The sequence below is a fragment of the Dromaius novaehollandiae genome, chromosome 18 (genome assembly GCF_036370855.1).
Source record: "Dromaius novaehollandiae isolate bDroNov1 chromosome 18, bDroNov1.hap1, whole genome shotgun sequence".
Lineage (NCBI taxonomy): Eukaryota > Metazoa > Chordata > Aves > Casuariiformes > Dromaiidae > Dromaius > Dromaius novaehollandiae.
In genome coordinates, this window is record NC_088115.1 from 3,826,801 (window position 1) to 3,850,071 (window position 23,271).

Below are 23,271 nucleotides of genomic sequence, written 5' to 3' on the forward strand. Positions count from 1 at the left end.
TTAGCCGCGGCAGCGGCATCCCGCAGCGTGTGCCCTGCGTCCCGGGAGCTGTCGCTGCTCCACGAGTCCATCGCAGAGCTGCCTCTGCTTATGAGCTGCTCTACCTTGATTTCTGTCTACAGTCAGTCCTGTTAGAAGTGCATTGCTTTCTATAACAGACAGAGTTTATCGTGCCCTTATGCAACTTATAACTTCTAGGTTATCAGCTTGGCGAGCCAGCTATAAAAGAGGTTTTTTTGCATTTTAATTAGCTTGGCGAGCTCAGGCTCTTGCTGCTCAGTCTTTGTGACGAGGAAAGCTGCATTCCTGAGGCTAAGAGATGCGGAGAACCCCTTTGACACATTTTATTTAAAATTTCTTTTAAAGGATGTGGAATCGCATGGAATATTATATTATAAATCATGCGGTAAAGGAGCGTGAGCCACCGTGACACGCTGCTGCCCTTGTGTAACAGTAATACCATATATTCATGCACTTTGTATGTGTGAGGGTTACTTTTTTTTTTTTTTTAACTTTTTCCTCTGGACCTTTGTAAAATATAGCTCCAGGTGTAACCATATTAGATGAAAAACCTCAATAATATAGAAGCCCCGAAATACAGCCATTCTTATCCTCTTCTGTTGTGGGGGAAAATGGAAGCTTTGTCTTGGTGCAGCACCTTGGTATACGGCAGCACTTGTTGTTCAAAAAATATTTTTGAGCTGTCTCTAGTGTAGATCCAGTCGTCTTTCAGAGGCGAGATTTCATTTTAGTTTGGCTTCCCCAAAGCATTGTGTGTTCAATTTTGCAGTACGGAAGAGGAGCCCTAAGTTCAAACCTGCCAGCCAGGAGGAACGGCGCCTCTGAGGGTTCGCTACATCTCCTGTACAGCCCTGGGATGGAGTCACACCGCCGTAGTCCTTTGGCAGTAGCTTGTGCCAAATGTCCCCACCGTTCCTGGAGAGTGTTTTGCACTTTTTTCCTGGGTTCCTGGCAAGTTACTCATGTCAGTCCTGGTTTCAGTCCCTCAAAAGTGAGATATCGATGTCGTCTTCTGATGGACCACCAGGTAGTTCGTGCTGCCACTGTCGGTGTTTGCATGCCCAGTACCATCAGTCATAGGTGAATTTAGGAGTAAGCTGAAAATGGGAAAAATCACAACTAAAGCCATGTATCAGTGAAGAAAGGATAGCTTAGACAGCTAAACATAGTTTCTTTTTTTTTTTTTTTTTTTCCTAAATGGAGTACCGCCTTAGAAAAAGTTCTTCATTTCGGCAGTTGCTGCCAGGCTGTGGAGGTTTCGTTTCCGTGGGACTCTCTGCTGAGGTTGGCTTTCCTTGCCTTTTTTGGAATAACAGATTCCTTGTTTTCTGCTCTCAATGTCAGAGGATAAAAAGGGAATCTCCGCATTCCCAAATATTCCAGGCTGTTTTTAAAGGATACTTTTGGACCCAAAGTAGCTAGACCAAAGCCTGTAGAAAGATGGTGAGCCCTAGGTTCAGTTTAGGAGTATGTCCTGTGCCTAGTCCTCCACATCTCCCACCCTCTGCTGAGGACTTTTCATTTCGCTCCTATTAGAGTTTTCAAGTACCTTAAAACTAGTTTATATTTAAACGTTATCGTGTTTGAACGTAACTGAGAGCAGTTTTGTTGGTCAGCTCAACAGTGACACACGTGATGGTGTCTATCCAGTTTAATCATGGGGGTTTTTTGCTTTTTTTTTGTTTTTTTGCTGACCATTCACTCTCTGTTTCATTGCTATATATAAAACAGCCTGCCTGGGGTGATCTACAGCAGCAGTGTTGTGGGCAGCTCTCTCTTAGGGTAACTTTTATGTTTGCACAGGACTTTTTTTCCCCTGGAAGAATCACCTCTCAGGTGAAAGATAGCAGCTACTTAAGAGCATCCTGCAGAGTCTTAAAATGATCCGCGAGGATCAAATGCAGGCTTACAGGGCTGCAGAGGGAACTGCAGGTAGGCAGGAACTGTTTTCTTAAACTGCAATTCGACAGGCTTATCTGCTCGATTGCTCTTCCACTGAGTAATGTCTAGAGCCTGGGTTTTCCTTCTGCTGCACACGGTTGCTTCTTGTCCTGCTCTCTCTCTCTCGGGATGTAGCGAACGACTTATTTCCCTCATTTTCATTGCTTCCAGGAAAGTATTTAGAGTTTGGGAGCCTGTCGTTCACAATCTAGAACAACTGGATGATCTTTTCTTTGAGAAAAGGTTGATACGTACTCTAAAACTTCAGTTTTCTCCATCTTAATGAGACGGAGAGTTAGCCTAAGACTTCTTTTTCCGCAGCTTTCTAAACGTTGGCTGAAGGTTGAGCAGAAACACACATTAGATCCTATTCTATAATCGTCCTAAATCACAGAAAAACATTTCTAGAGAGAACGTATTACCCATTCTGTTTGTCAGCTGGTCGCTGCTTCTTAAATGAATAGAGAATTTGCGTTTTTAAAATAAAATGAATGGATCACTTAACTGCCATGTTGTAAGGTTACGTTTGTTAGGTTAAAGAGGAGGATTTAGTTTAAATATTATGGGGGCCGTTTTTCAAATTTACTGTAGGTTTGTCTTGTAAGCACTTTAAGAAAATATTTACATTTTCATGACTGCAGGGAAGCTGTGAATATTATTATTCCCCGTATCACTCCTACCTAACAAAGACATATAACAAGGAGAGCGCTGACTCTCTGCAGGGTTGCTCGGAGTTGTTAGGATTAGCATTCTGCTGTATATAACAAATGTAATAAGAACATAAACATTTTAAAAGCATAGGTCCTTTTCATTTTTAATTCCTTCCTCCGAGTGGAGTGACGAGGCCCAATTGGAGTTTCTGCTTGATACCAAAGGGCAGCGTAATATTTTTTTCCTTCTTCGTGACCGAGTGCGCTGTTAGTAACTGCAGGTCTCGGTGGGGTTTCTCTAAGCTACATCATCCCAAACATGTGGTTGCTCTGGTCCCAAGCTCTCAAACCTGTGCACTATGAAAGACCAGATCCTCACACCATTTACACGGAGTCACACCGGTAAAAATGAGCGCAGAATAGGGTTAGGAGACAGCTCCGTGCTGGAGGTGCTTTTACCCTCGAACTCCAGTTTTTCTATCCTTTGTTGGGTTCAAATCCATCTTGCCTTGTGTTAGTGTGAGTGTAGCATCTTTGCGGGAACTTTCAGCAAAATCGGTTGAGTCAATTTTGATGTATGCAGGCATAAAAAGAGATGTGTCCCTTTCAAGATGAAGTGATTCTTTTAAACTAAGCTTGTTTGTTTATGATGGTTTTAACGTCCCTTGCTCTGGCGAGGGAGACCGAACATCTGCAGCTCGGATTCTTTAGGAGCTTGGGAAACTAATTGCCTCCAATCTGGTTAAAATGCAGTGCCAATTACACTTTCAATCATAGCTATATACAGCCATGACGTGAAGGTTTGGGCTAATAACCATGGGTTATTTCTTCCTTGGGAGAGCAATGAATTGACACAGAGACGGGATATTTTATCCCGGTCCGTATTTATTGACAGTAAGTACGCTTTTGAACCAGGATGGTAGATAGCAAAGCCAGAGCTCGGTTTGCAAATGCCAAACCAAGTGCCAAAAAGCAAGAAAGCAACCCCGTGACATTTTCCAGCCAGGTATAAAGGTTTATCCCTCGCAGAACTTTATTACCTACCTTGCCGTGTATCGAAGTCACTCTTTACTGAATCCTGCCTCACTTCCCTGTTGATGGTCCAGATGTCATTCAAAACCACTTCCACTTTGGTGCCCGTGGGCCTGGGTTTACTCTTCAGACAGAAGAAAGGTATTAGTGACTGAAAAAGGGGCAATTCATTTCAAAGAGCTTTGCATTTTAAAGAGGTTTATTTGAGACATTCAGGGCTGTAAACCCTTTATCAGGAGACACAATACTATAATGGCAGTCTAAACCCCTTATTTAAGTGTGCTTAAATGCTACCCATTAACCCCGCTCTTGAGGCTGTTTAGGAGCACAGTACAAGTTTCATACCTTTTTTTTGCAGATAGTTCCTCCTCAGTTCAGATTTTATATTACAAATGGTTTTTAGAGCTTTCCCATGAGGGTTTTTTTTAACATTTGGGGAAGAGTGCTGTCCGAGCAGAGATGCTGAACATTTCTGTCGTAGTTATTACCAAAAACTAAATTACAAAACCCCAGTTACAAGGCAGAATCTACACAAGTGGCTTCTGGCTGCGTTAAGAATTGCGGTAGTGTTATACCCAGGTAAAGGGAATCTGATATAAAATCCCAATTCTTGTAGTGCAGGTAGAGCCTGGTCTCCCACCGCGGTGCACCTTGGGGGATGAGACACCAGACAAAGATCTGACAACTCAGGCTTGTAGCCATAGGGCAGAGGTTGAAATAAAGACAGAATGATTAAACTGTTTTTTTATCTGTAAAGACAAAGTTAAATAATTCATTAAAAAAGAAAAAATGACTTCACAAAGCTCCCTATTTGTTTGTATTCATAGAGAGCTTCTCATCAGTCCTCAGTGGTAAATGATAGACAAGCACGTATTCTGCTGCTTCCAGTTGATGGGGAAGAACTGAATTGCCAATTAAAAGTGTAATTTAGTTTTACATTTTAGTTTTAAAATAAGCCATCCTTCAGCCCTCATCACGAGTCATGCACTTTCTTGCATGACTGAGAGAGCATAAATGCATATTTAGTCAGATCTTTTTTTACTTTTTTTTTTCTTAAAATAGTACCGTTTTAGCTCATTGATAGATGCCATTCAGTTTAATGATATTCTGGTACTTTGCAAGATTAAGCCTCTGTCAGCAGGTTCTTGGGCCTTTCATAACCTTCAGTCACAAAGTAACTGTGGGAGATGGCCGGAAAAGTGAGAGTGCGAATCGCTCGTGTTTTGTGGAGCTTGTGACTGATACTGAGCAAGATCTATGCGATAGAAAAAAGTCTTCTAGCAATAAATCCATTCTGCCAGCGCTACAGCTATTTTTCCTTTTAATTGGAAAGAATTTCCTCTCCTTGGAGACTAATCAAATCTGTAATTGAAAGTTGTAGTTGAAGAGAAAAATGTTTTTCCAGCCATGCTTTAAGGCCTTCATAAAAAAAAGATGCGCTGTCAGAAAACTGTGCTAACTAGGCGTCATAATGTGTCATCATGTAGGCACGCGGATTTAAAATCTCAGATCTGAACCTGGATGTTTTTCCTATCTGGTACCATCCACCGTCACATTGTAAGACATTTCTAGAGTTTAATCTGATGTCTTCTGCAAAAAGCGAGAATCATTTTAGAAGAATCGTCAGTGATGGAGCTACTGGTCCAGACAACGTTGTTCCAGTTTCAGTCTCCATGACCGTTGTTGTTTTTACTGTATAACTTCTACAGTTGACAGTGGTCATGAATATGGTTTTTATTACTAAAGATATAAATATGCAGCCTGAATGGATTTGTTTAGAAAGTTAAAATTTAATTTCACTGCTGGTAGATTGCCATAATTTAGTTGTCTGCCGTGACTGCTGATTGGTTTTGAAAGCTTTTCTCCTTATTTTGAATTTGGAAGTTATGAGAATGGGATTTTTTTTAGCCTTCTATCAAAAATACTTTCAGGGAAGCTGCTGTTGCTATTTGTGGCAAAATGTGCCTTTTACAGCCATGCGGCTCATTTTTTTTGCAGTCAGCTGACTTTATGGCACTAGTGCCAGAAGACAACTCCGCTGCTGATTCCAGACATCTCTCCATCAGGGGAAGCCGAGCTAGAAATTACGCAAACGCAATCCAGAGGTGTGTGTGAGGGAGATGGACTTTCCTCCCCATTGCCTAAATGAGAGGAGCAGGAAGGCTTCTGCACAGTCATGGGTTACTGCAATGCGTTAACACCCTCAGCATCTTGTTTCTCTTGCATCACCAGTGCTCATGGGTTGGGACTGTCCGCGGTGACCTCTGGGGTTACTGGCCTTAATTTTCTTGGTTGATCTCCAAAAACTGCCAGGGAGGGTTCAGCAGTTCTTGGGTGCTGATCTTAAAGTGAAAAAAAGAAATCCCTTGGTGATGCTCCTCCAGCTGAGGGAGGTGACCAAGTCATCGCGCAGGATCCTGGTAGTCATGATGACCACAGGCTCAGCTCCCACCCTGGGGCTGGTTGGTGGCAACTTTGTGTTGCCTGGCTGCAGGAATTAAAACGATGCCAGGAGATGAGCAAAACTGGGGTGAATCAGCAGCTGCAGAGAATGAGGATTTTCTGAGCTGCATTAGGTTTTTTTGTCCTGCAGATTTTTATGGGCATTCTGCGCTTTGGAAATTAATTTGGGCTTTCGTGCCCATAAAAACTTGAAAGGAAGCAATTTGTGCATCCGTTCCTGTAGCCCCTCATTGTTGTTGGAAAAATGTAAAAATGTCAGACTGATGCTTTTGTCTGAGTTTGTAAATGGCTTCAGAAACCTTAATAACTTATTGTTGACCTGGAAAAAGTTGGAGGGAGAGTGCTTCCTCTGTCAGCCTTGTACCAGTGACTAGTCTGGGGGCATTTTTAGTACCTACAGATTCCAGAAATAATAAGTAGCTTGTGATGCTTACTCCTGAAATCTGATTTTAATTATATTTTTGGGACAGTATTCATGCACTGGACTTGTATCTCAGACAGCAATGGTAAAACAAACTTGCAGAGATGAGAATCACACCTATATTCTTTTTCTGCCAAATAACTTCTTTGGAGCTTCCACCGTTTTCAGTTAGCTTTTGAGACTGTTTTAGACTGTTCCTCCTTATATTGCAACAAATTGTTTTTACAGTAGATGCAGATGAAATTCTTGTCCAGAGTAACAGTGTTGAGATTAATCTGAGCCATCAGTCTCTCGTTTTTTGTCTCAGCATCCTTTACGTGGCCCCATAGAGCATTAGGACGTCAATGGTAATTTAGCACTGTTTCTGCGGGCAGCAGCAGCAAACAAATGATAGATCTGAGGGAAAGATGTGTGGTGGCGTTGATGAACCTGAATCTTGACAGAAAACTCGTCTGATAGAACCAAAAGCTATTTTTGTCTCGCAAAAGATGTAAGTAGCATTGCAGTTTCATTAAAGGATATAGTCTGTGCACAGTATTTGCCATCGTTGCAATCCCATGTGAAGGAAAGGGAGGATGGGTATCTTGACTTCTTCTGGAGGTGGAAATGACTCTTAATATGTCTTCTCACCTCCCTTTTCCCCCATTTTGTGGGGTTTTTTTTTTGTGTAAAACACAAAAACATGGTTAAAGTAAGTCAGGGAGCCAAGCTATTGGATATTTTTTCTTTCTTCCCAAGCCCCCAAAAGTTTAAAGACCATTTCTTCTAGGGCATGACTGAAAGCATCATGTTGAGTCCTGCCGGAGCAGATGGGACCTAAGTGTCTCCGTGCGGTGCCACGTGGTGGATGGAGGTGCCGTTCCCCACCGCTGCGCTGCCGTCTGACCGTGCATGCAGCATCTGCCCTCCGTGCTTTTTCCATCTCTGGCCCTGTCCTGCCTAGTTTAGATCATCCTCCGCGGTTTGGCAGAGTGGAGCCCTGGCCTGGTGACTCCAAGGGCAGTTGTCGATAAGGTCTAATACCAACCACGATTTTTAATGTTTAGATCCATTAAGGTAGTCTGTGTATGGTCTCAGCAAAACATAAGGGCTTTTTTTCTTTTAGTTTGCCTTTTAGAAGTGGGTGATGTTTCTATAAAAGGTTTCTGGCAGACAGGGAGAAGGGAGAATTTGTTTTATTACCTTTTGTAGCAGGCTTTGAATCTAATTTTTAAATATAAAGCACTTATGTTTCACCTGAAAAATATGCAGACAGTCTTAAATGGACACTTACATTCAAGCTTACGCTTTTATGTAAATATGTTTGGCGTGCCCAATTTCCCATTAAGACAAGGTCACAAATTATATTTCTTATATATTTACATAACATCTGAACATGAATTGCCTACAACTGCTGATTGCATGAATGCACCTATTCACAATTCATGTAGGCTTTGTGTCTGCATTTGTGTATAAGTGTCAATGTAGTTAGGTCGAAGCATTAGAGGCTGATAGTGGAGTTTTCCATATTTCTAAATATTGATGGGTTTTGATCTAGTTTCTTGATTATTTTTTCGGAACACAATTTTCTTTCAACTCTTCTTTCCTCGCCCCCTTTTTCAATGCTGTTTTTTGTGCTGTAAGGCTAACTGTACTTCAGCAGCCATCTTCACAAAATGTTTTGCCAAACATAGTGTAGGAGAGCATGTATATTGGTGAGACTATTGATCTTTAAAGATATCAGGCTTCCTAATGCTGCTGTGAGATAGGTAAGATAGTACATTAATTTTATAGATGGGCAAATGGTTTAATTTGTTTTCCCTCCCTCAGTTTTTCCAAGTAGTGCTGTGAGTCAATGAGTACTATTACCCATGACTCCAGAGCCTATTAAATAAATATCCTTCATGCACATGTGTGCAAGATCATTATATACGTATAACCAACCCATCTGTAGGGGTTGCATCTAGATTCAAAGATGTACGCTATTGCTCATGAATTAAAATAGACTGCTGCATTGTCCAAAGCCACCATCGGTGATACGATGGGTGAGGGTCCGTGTGAATGTCAGCAGTTGTGCCAGCAACCTGAATCTCACTTGTGTAGGATTCCTCCTGCTCATGCCCTGTTCTCGCCCCACCAGCACTGGGCTATCCTTGAGCAATTCTCCCCAGCCTGATTAACAGCATCTGGAAACCCTCTGTGTCAGCTTTGAGTTGACCGAGTAGAAACATTGGCCTCTATTCCTCGTCCTCCTCTTCTTGGATGCTTTTGGTGGAGTGGGACCGGGAAGAGTCCATCTTGGGTGAACTCTATGGGAGAAAAATGTCAACAAATTTTCTTTGGATCGGGAAAGGGTTGGGTTTTTTTGCTCTGCTTGAGCTAAAGTTCTCTCATAAGCTTTTAGTCGAATTTGAGTGTCCTTTAGGGATATCACTAGGCATACGTCGGCATATACATTCTCAATAAAGGAGAGAAGGGGCGTGAGGCAGAACTACCCTGTTTTGGTTTTCCTTTAGGAAGTGTACTGTGTGATGACATACTGTGTATTTTCGAGCTGAAATTTGTAGAGAACTCATTTGGCACTTGTGGTATTTTTTTCCAGAGTCTGATTTTAATCAGCCAAATAACTGCAACCAACTCCTCCCAAGAATCCATCATAAAACCCAGTTTCTTACTCAGTATGTTTGCTTTCTGAGCTGGCTCCTTGGCCAATTTTCCAATGGAAGATTGCCTTTTCCCATGGGAGCAGTTCCCTTAGCATAAGTGAACACCCAAACGAACCAAGGCTTATGTACCAGTTCCTGTCATCAGCCAGCCCTTATTGTATGGGATGGTCTAAGGATGAAGGAGATCAGCAGAGACCCCACAGACATTTTTGACCACCACTTGTGAATTACCAAGCATTGGGTTATCCGATGCTCCTGGTCCCCTGATGCCCTTTGAACTGCATCATGGCATGATGCTGTAGGGGGTACTGGGATGACATGGTAATGGGGCAAATCCTGCTTCAATGCAGCATCACAGCTTTTCTCCTGATCCTGCATGAAGATCCTGGATTTCCTGTGCTGCCTATGTGAGATAAAGGCACTGCGGCAAAGCGGCATGCATTAAATCAGTGAACCTCACACAGCGTGCATGAGTTTGGACAGATGTAAGGATGGAGATGTGGTGAGTCTTAGCAAACCTTCACATAATGGTCCCTAGCAGACCATAAACTAGTAGAAATCAGAATACCTCTTAAACTGCGGTGATTTAAGCTCAAGGTTAGTCTTATCTTCAGTGACTCTTAGGATTTTAAGAAGCAGAAAAAACTGCACCAGTGATTGAAATCTCTCTCCTTTATCCTCAAATATTCTCTCTTTCCCAGTGGAGAGTTGCTTATGCTTCTATTAGACCTTGTAAAGATGTCATATGAATGTGAGAGTGAGTAGAATTCTCCTCATGGATCACCAAGAAAGCAAGGTCCCAGTTTTGTATTGCAGGGTCTTTGTATCTGTGGAGTGTTTTATGGGGTAGAAATAACAAATCTGAACCATTAGATCACAGTTTGAGTTTCTGATCTCAGCTGGAGTTTCTGGTGTAGGCACTTACAAGTCAGACAATTACTATTCTAGGAGAATTTTATGTTTTCTTGATTTATAAGGAATGCTAGTTAATTGGAGAGAAGTAGAAAATGCAATACTTTCTAGATGTATAAAAGTAATATGGTTCAACTGCTTTTGAAGAACAGCCATCCTGAATGATTTGATGCCGTCCTCTGACGTTGTTAGGACTGTTACAGCCAATAATCAAACCCTCTTCAGCAACTTCCCTCTGAGAAAGGCAAAAACGAAGAAACTGGGAGAGAAAAATGTGCTTTCACCCACCAGGAGCAGGATACATCTTTGAAGGTCTCAGTCACATAACTTCACCCTTCACTTTTGATAAGGACGTGTTATTTAAAGATGTTTTTCAGATCCACCAGTGGGATCCCACGGTGTCACACTGTTGGTGGCACACTGTTTGGGCTATTGCTGCCACAGGTGAGGAACGTAGGAGAGATGTAAGGCTCAATTTAGCATTTGGGAGCTTCGTACTCACAGCCTTCTCCATTCCCTGTCTGCATGGGGAAGAAGGAAAAGCTGGTGGCTGCTTCTTCCCTGACCAGCTCATGGCATATAGCATTGAAGGGGAGAGATGTAGAAGAGTCTTCAGTCTTGATTAATGAGAAAAGTGCTTGTTGCGTGAGGTCAAACTGTGTCCTCATTTATGTCCCTGAGCCTCACAGGCGCAAATGTGGGTAGCACAGTCCCGTAGGGTCACACTGATCTTTTGCCTCCTTGAGAGAGTGTGCAGTGTGTAAATCTGGGGTTTACACCCCGTGACTCTATTTTATTCAGGAATCAATCAAGTTGGACTTGTTTAACCAAACCCAGGCAGGCTTTCACTGTGGAGGGGCAACGTCTTGAAAGTACGGCCTTTGAAGTCAGTGTCGAGACAGTTTGCTGTACAGATTGTGTTTTGCTGCGCTGCTATAAAAGAGCAGAGCGAACTGTAAAACCGAAGGACATGGTGCCGTATGCTTCCTTTCCCTGTGTGGCTCAGGAGAGCAGTCTCCGGTTTTATACATCTCATTGTCGATGGGTGGCAACACGGTACCCCGGCTTTTTTTGTAATATATTAGTAACGCCGAGGCTGCTCACTGTTAACGCCGAAGCAAAGCATAAATATGCTCCGTGCATGCTCGGTCACTGAAAATCCTTTCACGGATTTGAAAAGCGGGATAAAATGATTTGTTGACACAGTCAATCCAATTTAAATTGAAGATAGATCTTTAGTGTGTGATTTGCTCAGTTTAGCTCTTCGGATTATTTAGGAATTGCACCCAGTCTAGGTCTGACAAAGGTTGTAAAAATCAAACCTTGAGCACCAGAATTCTTTACTGATAAAGCTGCTCTAAAATCCATCCCCACCAGTTGGTGGGACTTTTCCTTAAGAGGGTCGGAGCCATGCTGGCAACAGGTACTTTAGGGTTAAAGATTTGGCCATGATCATAGAATACAAAGGCTGCATAGTTTTAAATGAGACAAGATGTGTAAAGTTGAGGTTCATGCAGAGAAATTGGTTGCAAGCACATGAATTTTACACTCCTGTGTGGATGACTAAAAGTGTGTATTTAGCTGTAGGGGTTATTAAAAGCAATTCAGTTAATGGCATTTTCCTCCCCCTCCACAGGTCTCCCACGCCATGGTATTTCTCTCAGTCGCATTTAACACTCTTTTTGAGTTGTACCAATTGCTCTTGAATAAGCTCGTGTAAAGATACCTCCGCCAGCAGCAAACATGCTTACGGGATGCAAGGGAGCACAAATAAACGTGCCTCGGAGTTGCATCACGGTTGTGACTGCGAAGTCTGGTTTTGCAAACGAAACAAAAAAATCTTTGTTTATCGTATTTAGATGTTTATTGTACAGCTTATTAGCAAAAATGTACAAATCAGCCTCAGCTGCTTTCTTGTAGAGAGTTTAGCAGGAACTCCCAGCCTTTCCCAAGCTTAGCTCGTGTGCAGTGGAAATCAGCAGAAATCATTTGCATCCTTATTGTTTGCTGCTTGCAGCCAAACCTAAAATATCTTCAGCTTATTGCAATTATGCTCAGAAGGTAATAAGTTTTAGTTTTGGTTTTGTCACCAGAATTGCTTTGGTGTGCCACCCCTGCTTAGTGCCGTGCTCAAGGTAAATGGGAGCGTATAAAAATCCAGCCATTTCTCAGTAAATTCAAAAAAAAATATTCCTGTTGAGGTAATTTCAAAATGATTGAATGCACACTTCTCCTCTTAAGTGCTTCGTAATTTTGTGTCTAATCCTGCTGTATTTCAGTCAAAGGATTCATTGGAAAATTGCAATCAGTTAAAAATCTGGCAAGCTACAACCGTTCTCAGTTGTGCTAAACCCGGAGCGCTTTTTCCAGTGTTCAGGATTCACTGAGATTAAAATCAAAGTAAAAGAAAATAGTCTGCTGGAAACACCAACTCTCAGTAAAGCTTAGTTACCCGAAGAGTTTAAATTAATTTGGTTAACATAGCGATGGCGAGAATAAGAATCACTTGTTTCAAACCTGTGACAAGATTGCCTTTCGTTTTTTAAAAAAAGTTTTGCATGAGGATGGGGGTCAGATATGAACATCTGGGCTGGAGGAGGACTTTTTGGTTTAAAAAAAAACCCAACAATCTTTGCTTGCGGGAGGACGAGCAAGGAGAGGGGCTACGGCAGCGCTCTACCGCCTGTGTCCCCGGCTCTTTCCGCAGCCCCCTGCTCGCCGTGTGCTTCGCAGCCGCCTGCGGAGTCCCGGGCATCGCCCTGCTGGTGTTGGGAGTCAACCCGCTCACCGGGGCCCTGGGCGCCTTCAACATTTTCCTGTACACATGCTGCTACACGCCGATGAAGCGGATGAGCATCGCCAACACGTGGGTGGGAGCCGTCGTCGGCGCCATCCCCCCCGTCATGGGGTGGACCGCGGCTACGGGGAGTCTCGATGCTGGTAAGTGAAAATCCAGGGGTTTCGTCTTGGGGGAGAGCGCTTGTCTGCATTGCCTTTGGGTGTCTGAAAACACCTTCTTGAAAGGCAGTAACTACTGTTTTCTCTTAAGCCTAACTCTTTATGATCCAGTATTGCTTCAGAAACCAATGTATTCCACTGTTTGCAGCGCCAAACTCACTGTTACAGCCCTGTGCCAGAGGACTGAAGAAGCAAGCACGACTGTATCGTTCTGCCTTTGGGGGCATTTTAGAGACAAATACGTCAGCTGATAAAAGAATATGGTCCTACTGAATATGTGTTCAGGTCATCTTAAAAAAAGTCTAAAAGCAAAACGCTATGTTAGCAAGTGGGGTTCACGTGGAAGAAAATGGTAAGCAATCTGAGGATTAAAAACATATTGGGATCTGACTTTGAGTCGGGAGCTTTCAGCAGGAAAATGCCCAGATGTGTTTACCGCTGTCTTTCCACATGCCAGGAAATATCCTAGGATGAATTTATTGGTGTATTTCTTAATTGCACACTTTTAAACTCTAAGCTATAAATGCTCCTTTCCCCCTCTCCTTGAAAAGCAGATGAAGATTTCTATTTTAGTAACTGTGAACTGTTTTTACATCCCTCATAAAACTCTGATCTCTTCAACAGCTAAACGCTGACACAATTAGAGCTTGTTTTTCCTGCCAGCTAGAAACTTAAGAATCAAAGTAACTGTGCGGAGTTATATTCCAGGGAAACTCATGAAGTTCAGTTAACAGGTCTGTTAAGAATTTTTTTTTAGCACACACTCATCCCACAGCATGGCATATTTAAGACTTGAATAGTGCTTCCAACAACAAGCCTTTTAGACAGAAGTTATCAGAATCTGTGCAAAATCCGTAGCACACCATTCTTCATTTATGCTACACACCTCCTATAAAAGTCAGGCTGAATTGGCTGTGTACAAATGTTCTGATACAGATCTAATCCAGAGCCAGGATGGAGGGGGTTTTCTTTTTAATTGTGTGCATTACTGCTTTACAGCCTGTGTTTATTTATGTCTTTGGAAGTTTTTTTTTTATATTTAGACATATATGGTGTGTATGTATATGTATAGAGTCTCATGTTAAGGAGTGTGCATCAGAGCTCGTTGGAAGCTCCCTGATTCTAAAGAGAATGAATTAAAAGCACAAAATAAATGGATATTTGTAAGAGCTATATCACTCTGGCTGCTTAGACCCTGCATCTTACGGTGTTTAGGAATTTCGGTATTGGCTTCAGCATCTTATTGCCCAGTCGATGCAGAAAGATGACTCTCACGTGCCCTTGCTCTACCTTGCTTCAATGCAAAGTCCAGCCTGGAAGAGCTGGAGCGCAGAGCTCCGATTCACCAAAAAGAATTGATGTAGTAGCTGCCACGGTTCAACTTTCCATGGTTTCTCCCCTGCTTATGAAATGGCACCTAAACTACTGCAGTAAACCCCAGCAGTAAAGTAAAGCAGTAAGCTGTTCCTGTATAATTTGCAGCCTAGTTTGCACATGTTCCTTTCTGCCAGCTCTGCTGTCGAGGGGATAATCCCGGGCAATGGTGCAGGTAGTGGAAGACAGTAGATTCACCCATAACACAATGATCTGTGCTGGTGCTTAACCTGATGTTGTGTTGTCTGTGCTGGTGCTTAACCTGATGTTGTGTTGTCTGTTCTGGATAGCTAAAGCTTTCTGCAGTCATCTCCCGATCTGTGTCAATGAAGCCAGGCAGCTTATTTAGTAGTGAAAGAAAGGTTACTGAGGTGATGTTAGTCTTTATACTGAAGCACACTAGGGGAGAGTCTTGAAAATGGTGACCTGAACCTAGGATTTCAGTGCATTGTAGTATTAAAAAAAAACACTTTAAAACAGAGAGACAAATAGAAGAAAACAACCGCATGGTCACCTAAGATTTTCAGTGTTAAGCTTTCTGCTACCATGAAGAAAAAGGGTTCAGCACCTTGCAGAATGAGACCCTTTCTGAATATGAGTGTGCATGCGGACGCGCACAACAGCGTAGACCTGCGCCCCTTCTCTTACCTGCCTGCCTGCAGTTGCTGAGCTCATTAATAATGTGTAATTAGCTTGGAGACTTAACCTTGTTTTTAGGTAGAGGTGTGAAACTACATTTGCACCTCATTTAAAAAAAGACTGATTATTCCACCCGGTAGCAAAGAGGAGTGTGAAGGAAGGTAGTCAGGAAACTAATGCTCTCATTAGGTTCGTTAGGTTCTCAAAGAAGGTTCTCACAGCTCAACTGGTGGGGTTTGCATTCAGGATTTTTTATTGTGGACTTTGTCTCCTTGTAATCTTACAGCAGTCACATTGTTGTACATGTTGCTGGTGTTAGGGAAAATAATCTTTAAGTGCAGACCTTTAATTACCATCAGAGGGGATAACCAAGTGTTATATATGTAACGTATACTCTAGGATAGCCATTTCTGCAGTCAGAATAAATTGAAGCTGATTCCTAGCTTTCTGCTCTGGAGATAATAGCAAAGCGTCTTAGATCTGAGCAGCCTTGTTTTTGTTTGTTTTATTTATAACTTTTTTATTTCAGGGGTTAATATCTTGACAGCTTCTAGCATGAGATACAAATATTCCAGATAAAAACCTGTGACTCTTCTGTTTCTAGTGATGCTAATACTTGCCTATGTTTATTATATTATACATCTTTTGCAGATTTTACAGTGGTTCCCAGTGATGGTTGCTTCTATTTCTGGCCCCGATAGCTCTTTATTTATATGCTCTTAAGCCTGATTGAACATCCTACCACCAACCCTGGATTTTGTGCCAATGTAACGTAGGGAAAACATCACATTTCAAAAGAGAAAGATAACGTTATCTCTGGGAAGACGTGGAACTCTTTGTTGTGGGTTCGGGGGGTTTTTTGTGTTTTTTTTTAATGGCAGCTGTTTGAAAGCGATGAAAGATTTGGAATGTTAACATTTCCTCGCTGGGGGAGCCACGTGCAGGTGAGATGGTCAAAGGTGCGTGATAAATGTAATTTATCACGTGGATATCACTACCACCTATCTGGGCTATTTATGCAGGGCTTAACTGCCAGGCTGTGATTCGCAGCAACACGTTTGCTTCCTTCAAAGGCGGTTTCGTTGCTCCTTTGTAGTACTCTTTATTTCCAAAGATATTTGTTTTTCTCGTAAAGCTAGATGCCCTCACACCGTTCCTTCTGATTTTATGAAAGAAGGGCTAGCATGAAACTAATGAAAATTGCTCAAAGCCCCTAAGTTAGTTTAAAGACAGAGGAGAAAGAGGAAAAGCTCAACCGAGTGCCCATTTTCCTATGATATTTTCCTTCTGCGCAGGAGCCACGTTCAACAGTCCTCCTGTCCGTGACACAGTCCTGCGGAGCCCATGCATATCCCATAGCGCATACATCTTTAGGAAGCAACTGAGCTATTTATTTTGGCGTGCAAGAGCACATCCGTACCCAGGTTTTCACTTACACTAGTGCTGCTGGCCTTTCTCTTTAGCCTAACGCTGCTGCTTGCTTCTCGGAAATGTCTGTTTTAACTCGTTATTTCTAGTTAGCGAAGCAGCCTGAACCTGCAGTGAACGCTTCCGAGTGCCGTCACCCGTATCGCAACGTGTGCGCTCTGCGCTTCTTCCCTCGACCTTCGCCTGCTCGTGCACCGAAGGCCTGATCCCGGCTGGCACGCCATGCCGGTGTCCGGAGCGGGACGACGCAGTGCCGTAGCGCTCCTATGAACCACCCAGTTAGATGGAAGCGACAAGCAGGGGTCCTCAACATAATGTGCCTATCAGTTAAGGGGATTTATTCCGAGTAGGTGGCAGTGGCGGAGCAGATAACAGCCTTGCCGGTAGAGCAGACGTTAGAGCCCCACGGTGGCCCGGAGCCATGGGTCTTACTGCACCAAAGCGTGTTTATCTCAAGAGACTGTTTAGTTTATCTCAGATGCTCCACTTCTGGTCTCGCTTTCCTGAAAGACATCTTGGACTGATTTTCCTTCATTTTCAGAAATTTAAATAATTCCTGGGGCTACGGAATTTATGGGCTGCGTACCCATTGTAATCACGGCGAGGCTGATTTTTAAATTGCCTTCGCTTTGTAATTCAAATTGTGTTGTACGGCAGACATTCATTACGGCAGCCAACAGCTATTTACAAACGGGGATTTAGAAATGGGCAGTTCTTATCAGCTAGTGACATTTGGCAGATGGATGGTTTTAGTAACCAAAAAAAAAAAAGAGAGGAGAAGGGGGGGTCCGTGGCCCAACCTGGCAGTTGCTGGAGTCTCTTAGACCCTCCTTGATGCAGCACTTGTCTGCCAGGAGGAGGGAGAGCAAAGCAACAGCTTAATTGCACACAAAGTGAGCTTGGGTAAAAACTAAAAACGGAGGCAGAGGGACTAAGCAGCTGTTGTAAATTTAGGACAAAAGTTATTAGGACTTTTTTTTGTTTGTTTTTCTTTCCACCTTCGCAGGAGACAAAAGACATGGTGGTTGCACCGCTGGGGCACCAATTTCAGCGGAAAGATGAATTCCCGGTGAAATCACCTCTGCGGCAGTTCTCCATGCCGCCCACGGCTGCTTGGAGCAGGCGGGAGGAGATGGGACGGGGTTGCACCACGGCCCTGGTGCCCTGGTCGGGTCACGCACCTGGCGGGAGCCGGCACCGAACCTTGGCCGAGCTGGGTGCCCCGAAGGGAGGCTGGACGCGTGCTGTTAGCTAGGAGCCGGCGCACCGCAGGGCAGCTTCGCAGTCCCCGGCTGAGTCTGGTGCTTTGACGAACCTTGGCAAACGCTTCCTAAAACACATTTGCACGTATGAACGGTCTGGGAATTTCACCTTACCCAACAGGCTCATGGTTTTTATGGCGTATGGTACTGGGGTTAGCTCAAGTGAATTATGCAGGGCATTTTTTTTCCTCCAGCCATGGCCATTTCTCAAAGAAGTGGCCAAGCAGGCGCAGGGAGCAGCTTTTTCCTCCTCTCTCCCTGACGTGGGTAGGAGCAAGCTGCACCGTCTTGTGCCTTCACTTGACTTTTCCTCCCTGATCGGGTTTTGCACAGCAAGAAAAAGCCACGCTTGGATTTGTACTGAAAGGTGCAGGGCTTCCAGCAGTAACAACCTGTTGCGGGTCATATAAAAAGCGTATATGCACGTGCATATCTATAGGCACAGGCAGATGTTTTCCTCGCCGTGGTGAGTGCACCCAAGGAAGTTTGGCTTCCCCCTTTTCAAGGCAGCGTCGAAGAACATCTCTCCACGGCGAGAAAGCTGGATTTCCTAGCAGTGGTGGGCCCCGGGGCGCCTGCTTTCGTCCGTCCACGCGCGCATCTGCCCTCCCCTTGCCTTCATCTCCTCCAGGGCTGGAGTCTATGGCAGCCCTGCGCCTCCCACTCCTCCACGAGCCTTTTGTGCCCTCCCTCAAAAGAAGCAGCTATTGAAACCTGTGACCATGAAGCTCTTCATTTTTTTTCCAGTGTTTTCCTCCTTGCCCTTCGTTTACATAACCACCTAACCTTGAAGGCACGCAATTATCACCGGAGTGCCGAGCTGCGTGTGCCTACGTTGACAGCCAGCCCTATTGTTTGCACTGGAGGGACCTTGTGTAAAGCTGTAGAAATGACACTTTTTTCTCCATCGTCTTCCTCTCAAGGCTACTTAGGCGCTCCCGTGTCGTCCGGCCCAATCGGCAGCGTATTCTTTTGTCTCCTCGCGGGAGCAGAAGGGGCCAGTTGTCCTGCTCTGCTGCCAGCGTGGGAGATGGCGGCAGTAGGGAAATACGGTGGAATTCTCCCGGTTTCGTTAAGGCTTGTGGGTAGCAAATTCCCCCAACGCCTTGATATTTGAGAACGCTCCCTAATCACAGATTAAGATGTAAATTTTGGAGAGCTGATCCCTTTTCGACTCCCAAAGACAACTGTGAAAATTAAATAGTAAGGCAGGAGGTTTTTCCTCGGGAGAGGTTTTCATCTGGGCGGTATCACCAACACATGTAATCCGAGGCCAATCGATTGACACTAATAGTTATTTTCCATCACTGAAACTAGGTGAAGGAAAGATATTAATTATGGCCTGTTCCAACTCTCCCTTCACGAAAAGAAAACGCTATCGCCAGTCAAGTAAAGCAATATTTGTATTTCAGGTCAGAACAACTCTGTTTTGGACATGGCTCTCCAAAAGAAACCTTTGGGTGTCCAGCACTGAATCTACAACAGGCACTAAGGAGATACTAGTATAGACTTAAAAATCTTCCTTTGCACCCAGAATTGCTGCACAGTGAGAAATCGCCCAAGCAAGCTGCTGTGTTAAGCTGGCGAGCAAGCACAAATGGAGATGCCAGTGCGACATCCTGCAAAAATCACTCAGGGCCACAGTGAAGAATGTTTTGCCTCGGCTACGTTTGATTTCCTGGAGAAAAGGGGGAAAAATGCCAAGCCTTGAGACACGGTCACTCCCGAGCAGGTGGCTCCAGCTGGACTAATTCAAGTCGCTGCACTCTAATCTACCTTGTCTGGATTAAAGAGGAGTAATTTGTTCGACGTCTTTTAACTGAGAAGAGCCAGTTGTGCGCTGTCGAGTAAAACGGTGTGTGGTTGTTTCCTGGCTGCGCTCCGTTGAAAGGCTGAGCTCCGGCTACCGAGCCCTCCGCGCCTGGCGGGAGCCAAGCTCGAACCCGTTTCCTAGAGACAACAGGCCGGTGCTTTCCTCTAATAAGGCCAAGGTCTGGAAATAATTTTAAAATTCCTTCACATTATTCAAGGCAGAAGAATTACTAAAATTGTGCTTTAAGCAAAACAGCATTCTTAGGTTGCCAAGGCAGTAAACACCAGCTTTGGGAAATGCAATAAGATTTCAACATCTGTTTTGGAGCTGATATTTTAACCATTCTGTGTTTATTTTAATGCTTGGTTGGCCACTTCCCAGTCAGACAGATGCGGGACTGAAGAAAAGACAGAAGGAGCGAGTCTGTCCTCAGTGTAATGCTACAGATCAGCTTCTCCCCCCCCCCCTTTTTTTTTATATTGATTAAATAAAGAGGTGTTTGCCCTAACTAGAGCTTGCAAGTGTCACCAAAGCCTTGCATATCGCTGCGTAAACCGAAGGCACTGTGCATAGTCCAAAGAGCAATCAGAAGGACGGGGGAGAGAACATGCTCTTCGATTCCTTGGCGTGTTTACAGGAACGCGATGTCGATACATCAGAGCCTCTGCAGATAACCTTGGACGCGTTTGCCCGGATTTGTGCAGACAGGCCCAAATTCGTCTGCCCGCGCAGGTTGATGGGCCTCGAGCTGGTCCAGGAGCTGCGCAGTCGCACTGACCGCGCTGTTCTCCAGCCTGTACCTCAGCTCCTTCGAGTCATTTGGCGCCCCGGGCACAACTTACCTTCAGAAATTTTCCTCTGGATGTCGATGGGCTCTCTGCGCCAGCTGTGCAAAATATGCAGTGCTCTGGTGGGGAAAGGCGTTGCCAGCGTGCAAGAGGCGTATTTCGCATGGCTGCTTAGCACAGCGTCATCCTCAGCAGGGGACAGTTGAGCGGGATCCCAGCGTTTCTTCGCAGCGGGTGATAAAATGGGATTGCCGTCCTCAGATTGTTTCATGTGAACGAAACAGTTTGTTCAGCATGATGCCCCAGGCAGGATTTCTGTTGGATGGTTAGCTTAATGGCTGAGTGTTCCCACCGTTTCTTGCATGGCCTGTGCATCCGATACCGGACGGGGTCGTTCAGGGAGCTCACAACAGGGAATGGGGCTTTTCAGCTCTGGGTCGCAGAGCCGTCTCGCGGGACAGGGAGGACAAGAAGCGGTGGCCATCTGACCGCTGTGCTCTTGGGGCGTTGGTCAGTGGCCAGCGTTCACGTCATGAACACCGTCTTCCTGTACCCTGCTCTTAGATGTTTTTGTTGGTGGAGAGGCCAAGGACTGAACGGGCGCAGACACCGGTGTTGCTCCCTAGCCTGAGATTTGGGCCAACTGGCAGATGAGGTTATCAAAGCACGTTGCCAGGACACTTTGAGGGCACCTTACCCCAATGTATCTGGACTGTTCTTTTTTATGGTGAACCGTTTTGCCATCGAGAGATGGTCCTCTGACTCATGAATGGCTTTAAAAGGAATAAACCGTGAATTTTTAACCAAAGTTAGGAGAGACTGCATGGCCTGCCTGTCAGCTCTTTCAGGTTGCAAGCCCAGCAACACTAGTGGCTTTTGGAAGTCTCCTCTCACAATTTTTGCCAAGTCTTAACTGATTTTGTTGAAGCTTAAAATGTCTTGCTAAGCAGTTTCTGGATGACCGTGGAATTTAGTGTCTCGCTTGTTTTAGGAAACGTGAAATTTGTAGGACTTGAGTATTTTACTAGATAAAAATCTATTTGAAGAAAGAAATAATCAAGATTTTCTGCCTTTTTCATCTCCAGTTGACATTTTGGCTTCATCCAAGTTATTAAAATAATAATAAAAAAATCTCAGCTTGTTCTGGCTTATGACAAAAGATATATTATTACTATTTAAATATTTTTAAAAGAATCTAAGAAAAATAATAGTAGCTTAACCTTAAAATTCATGATGAACAGTAAAATCTATCATTTACCTTTAACTTTGTAGAAGCTATAGGTTCTCTGCTATTTTGTAACTTTCGAGATGATTTAAGCCGGTACAGAGTGAAGATTAAACAACAGGAACTCAATACAAAAACATTTTATACCTGTTTTGCCCACAAAGGTGAAAGAATAATGGAGAACTGGGTCGGAGGATGTGCCGGCTGCACGTGGGACGGTGGTGGATTACCTGCTTTGGTCTTAATTAGGAACCTTGCAGAGAAAAAGGAGATTTGTGTTGCTTAAGCTTAGTTCCCAAACTGTTGGGAAGCACACAGGAGAAACGGAGTAGGCTCTGCAGTATTTTGAACCACGTAATTCTCCGGAGTTGGTCTCTCTATAACGTGGCTTAAAAATACTGCTGACCTGATCATGACATAGTTAACATTCATCAAGTAATTACTGAGTATCTCGACGTCTGCTCTGGGCTTCATAGGAGCAGGACAGGAGTCCTAGTTTGGGGTCTTTTGATACTGAATCGTACTGTAGCACGTGCCGTGCTTTGCAAGCCATCAGTCTTACGCAACACTTAAAAATCTACGGCAACCGGGCAATCTCGGCTGGTGCAAAGGAAATTACAGGATGTCCCGGGCACACGGGAAACAGGATTGGGTCAGTTACAGTCCTCATAATGGTCTATTAAATTGGTTTACTGGAGAATGTTTGGCTTCTCGGTAAAATATCAATTATCTCAATGGTTGCAATGTAATCAAAGTAATTAAATCGCAAAGGCTGGCATGTGAAAACCAGAGCCGTGTAGATGGGAAGCCAGCCTCGAGTAGTTTAGCTGGTCTGTTTGTGTTTAAAAGTTTCACCAGATGACTTTTTTTTTCATGGTGTTATAGTTAGACAACTGTTAAAGGGTTTTCTGAGTTTGAGGTTTAGGGTGTGTTTCGAGCTTGGCCGCGCACGGTGTTTGAACAACTAAGCAAGCGGAGCCCGCGTTACGGATGGAGCACGCAGGGACGTAGCCCGCGGCTGGCGCGTAGCCGTGGGAAGCAGGCGCAGACTGCGCCCGTGCGTGCTGGCCCTGGCTCCCGCCGCTCACGTTTCCCCTTCTGATGGAGAAATGCAGCTTGCCTTTCCTCGAGTTAGGAAAAGGTAATGTCTATAACGGGCATCAGATGTGAAACCTGAAAAATATTCCTATCGTAGGTTTATCGAATAGGGAAGCGCTAAAGGACACAAGAGCATTTTCCCCGTCGTTTGTCCTGGTGGAGAGGGTGCTGATCCTTGATAAACTGTTATCTTAGTTCTTTCCCCGGGATTTCAGCGGAGTTAGATCAAGTCCTGTTTTGTTAGGGTCAAATTTACTTTTTTTGGCCCTGGCCTTGATTTTGTGAAACGAATGGTGATTTTGGGATGCTCCATTTTGAACCATCTTAAAAGCTTCGGATTTATAGAGCAGGCGCTAAGCATCCATCCCCTGAAGGTCAGACTTTAAGATGGTTCAGACCGCAGGATTTGCAAATATCTTAGGCCATACGAAAATCACCCATAATTCTGTAGCAGGCAACGTTGTTCTGAAAGCTGCATCCCCTCTACATAAGTGTCTCTTTATCTCTGTGTTTAGTGTAATCAACTTCCAGAGGCATGTACTCACCTAATGGAAATATTTGTTACCCATTTTAAAAAATGACGAGACAGGGTTTTATGCTG

General features: G+C 44.1%; 1 protein-coding gene across 1 annotated transcript in view; it reads left to right on the plus strand.

Moving 5' to 3' along the window:
* Positions 1-23,271, plus strand: part of LOC112995544 (protoheme IX farnesyltransferase, mitochondrial) — a 103,319-nt gene that overhangs the window by 76,267 nt on the left and 3,781 nt on the right. The window contains exon 6 of the mRNA XM_026120580.2: positions 12,793-13,025. Within this exon, the coding sequence (XP_025976365.2) occupies positions 12,793-13,025 (233 nt within the window). The remainder of the gene's footprint in view (positions 1-12,792; positions 13,026-23,271) is intronic.